Below are 3,744 nucleotides of genomic sequence, written 5' to 3' on the forward strand. Positions count from 1 at the left end.
TCGATTAAATTAATTTATTTAGCCTAATTTTAACAAAAAAAAAATAATTTAATTGATTATATATTAAATTTTAATTTTTAAAAAAAGATGTTTTAGACATTTTCATGAGAATGAGTTTCATAATTAAAACTGACTATTTAATTGTCAATACTCAATTCAAATTAAAATTTAATGGCCTGCAAATCGGTCAAATACTGAATCGAACCAATTTTATTTTGTAGCAATTAACCGCTTTAAAATAATTAATAAAAAATTATTGTTTTTAAATTATAAATTTTATATATAAATATATTATTTTATTTTATTCAATTTAATCATTGTTAAACTTTTAATTTAATTTTCAATGCCACCTTAGATGATTCCGTTACTAATTTCAAATCATTAATTAATAAGAAAAACAATTATTCATTAATCTATCGCAAATTCGTTAAAAAATAAAAAATTAATGTATTTTTTATTAGAATTTTATATTATTCTATCAAATATTTTGATGGTTTGAGTTTGTGAGATACGACAGATTAATTTATTAAATTACTTAAATTAGTATTATTTTTCAGAATAAAAGTATTTAGATTAATTTAAAATAGCTATATAATTTTACAATTTTGGAGATATTTTTCGCTTTAAAAATACTTTTCAATTTCACTTTTAAAATAGTTAATCTTGCCTAAGCAAAGTAATTATTAGAACATAGCATATATGAGTATATTAAGTAAGTAAATTATGTGGATTGACATGCAGATATGAGCTATGTCACAAATGGATATTTGGAGACTACCCTAGATTGGGTGCCCGGAATTAAAGAAATTCGATTGAGGGATATGCCCAGCTTCCTCAGAACCACAGACCTAAAAGATATTATGCTTGATTTCTTCATAGGAGAGTGTGCAAGAGCTCACAAAGCTTCAGCAATAGTAATGAACACATTTGATGCTTTGGAGCATGATGTTTTGGAAGCATGTTCTTCCATTCATAACATGCCTCCTATTTATCCCATTGGTCCCTTGAATTTTCAACTGAACCACTTCAACAACGAGCACTTAAACAAAATTTCATCCAACCTTTGGAGAGAGGATCTAGAGTGTCTTGAATGGCTAGACAAACAAGAGCCCAATTCAGTTGTGTATGTGAACTTTGGTAGCATCACAACTATGACCAATGAAAACTTAATAGAGTTTGCTTGGGGACTTGCCAATAGCAACAAAAAATTCTTTTGGGTAATTAGGCCAGATCTTGTGGCTGGTGAAATTGCTGTGTTACCTCCTGAATTTTTGGAAGTGACAAAAATTAGAGGCATGTTAGCAAATTGGTGTCCCCAAGAACAAGTTTTGGCTCACCCTTCAATTGGGGTGTTTTTGACACACAGTGGTTGGAACTCAACATTGGAAAGTGTGTGTGGTGGTGTGCCAATGATATGTTGGCCCTTCTTTGCTGAGCAACAAACCAATTGTAGGTTTTGTAATAAGGAGTGGGGAAATGGGTTGGAGATAGAACATGTTAGTAGGGAGAAAATTGAAAGCCTTGTGAGGGAGTCAATGGATGGAGAGAAGGGTCAAGATATGAGACAAAATGCTTTGCAATGGAAGAAATTAGCCAAGGATGCTGCATCTGCCCCACATGGATCCTCATTTCAGAATCTAGAGAATGTGCTTCATCAAGTTCTATTGAACAATTTCACTACTACAAAGTAGCTAGCTTTTTTCTTTTATGCATAATGTGTTTAACTCTACCTATATATATGAATGCAGGCATGGATAATTTTACATACATATGTTGTATTACATCTTACATCTATTATATGTAGTTATCATTGCCATCTTTTCTAAACTACTTAGTAGGGATGTTCAAATCTAAATCGATCCAAAATTAAACAGTTCATCCAATCAACCTAAATAAAAAATTGATTAAAACTATATTAATTTGGATTTGATTGGATTTTATTTTTGGCAAACCGCATAGATTGGATCGGATTTCAAATCTACTTCTCAAAACCAATTCAATTCAATCAAAACCACACAATGCGCTATAATATTATTATTTTATTATTATATTTATAATTTTGCTTATAATATATTCAATTTGTTATATATTTTTATATTATTCATATATTATTATTATTTAATATATAAATATTTTATGTTCAAAATGTGATTTATTTATTTATTTTAACTAATTTATAATTTTGTTTTTATTGTTATGTTATTATTGGTTTTTTAAGATATTATTGAGACTTATTATATTACTGTTAGTTATTTAAAATTTGATATTGAGATTTGTTATATATATTTAATTTTTTTTGTTTACAACACTACAAGAAAATAGAGTTATTTTGACACTTTATTTTTTAACACCATAATTAAATGTCAAAATTAATATATATTTTTGACAAATATCACAAATGTCAAATTTTCTATATTTTCTTGACGAAAAATTTGACCGTAGAAAATTACTCCTCAATTTTGACATTCATTTGTTTTCAATTTACTCTACTATTTTTTTTCTTCTTTGGGCTCTGTTAATTTTGACATCACACTGCTCTCAGTTTAGGATTATACTACTCATTCTTTATCTTCAAAATCTCAATTAATTCTTTAGTTTCAAGATCACATCTCATTCTTTGTTAAAATTTTTTGTTGAAAATATTTTATAGTCAATAAGTGTCAAAATAAATAGTATTTTTGACAATTAATAAGTATCACAGAAAATATGTTCTCAAAATTTTCTAACAAATTATTTTTGACAGCCAATATTTATCAAAATAAGATTTAAATTTTTTTCACAATCGCTTATATGTTAAAAATACTATTTTTGACAAAACTTTTATTAACATATTTTCATAGTTAAAATAGTGTCAAAATTTGTTTTTTTGACAAATTTTAATTTTCTTTTACACATTATAACCCTAAAAAAAATCTATATTGTTGTAGTACAAAACTGCAACTTCAATCTAATTCAAATTGCTTGAAATTAGATCAGATTTTTTTTAAAATATCATCAAATTTAAACTACATCGCAAATAAAATTGATGTTCGAATTGAATAAGTTTTTTATTCAAAATTAATCCAAATCGTAATGTAAACACCCATACTCTTTAGAACATGCATAGCTGGTAAAGTATTGAAATAATAAGGGTGTACTTAGATGGTATTATATGTGAGTTTTCTTTATTTAGTAATCAAATATGAAGGTGGAGGTTGTTGTGTCTGTTTGGAAGAATGTTTTTATATTTGTGTTTTTTTTTTTCGAAATATAATTTTTATTTAGTTTTCAAAGCAAAAAATTAGAGTCGTTCATGGATTAGATTTAGTTATATTGAAAGAGGAAATAAATAGAAGAGTTGAATTGGATTAGAATAATCTGTGTCAATCACTATCTCCTCATATAAAGGCAAATAAATGAAACAATAAGGCTGTACTTGGTTAGTATATATTAAAGATATAGACATTGAGACTTATAAAAAAGATTTAGACACAAAATATATGTATATATATTTTATGTTTAGAACATAAATACAAAAGACACATAAATTATTAAAAAATTTATAATATTTTTATCATCTATTTTTATTATCATTATTAACAGACTCTTCGTTAATTCCAAAAAATAAATAACAAAATTTTTTAATAATTTTAACAATAAATTTAATCATTAATAGCAACAAAAACTCTATTTAATAATCAATTTAACAAATTTTTTAAAAAAAATTAAAATAAATTTATAAAAGAATGGACAAAGAAAAAGAAT

At 25.5% G+C, this 3,744-nt stretch overlaps 1 protein-coding gene across 1 annotated transcript in view; it reads left to right on the plus strand.

The window, feature by feature from the left end:
- LOC107495661 (7-deoxyloganetin glucosyltransferase-like) overlaps nt 1-1,691 on the plus strand; it is a 4,318-nt gene extending 2,627 nt beyond the window's left edge. The window contains exon 2 of the mRNA XM_016116840.3: nt 742-1,691. Coding sequence (XP_015972326.1) covers nt 742-1,691 — 950 coding nt within the window. The remainder of the gene's footprint in view (nt 1-741) is intronic.
- The last annotated feature ends 2,053 nt before the right edge of the window (nt 1,692-3,744 follow it).

The sequence above is a fragment of the Arachis duranensis genome, chromosome 6, assembly GCF_000817695.3.
Source record: "Arachis duranensis cultivar V14167 chromosome 6, aradu.V14167.gnm2.J7QH, whole genome shotgun sequence".
Lineage (NCBI taxonomy): Eukaryota > Viridiplantae > Streptophyta > Magnoliopsida > Fabales > Fabaceae > Arachis > Arachis duranensis.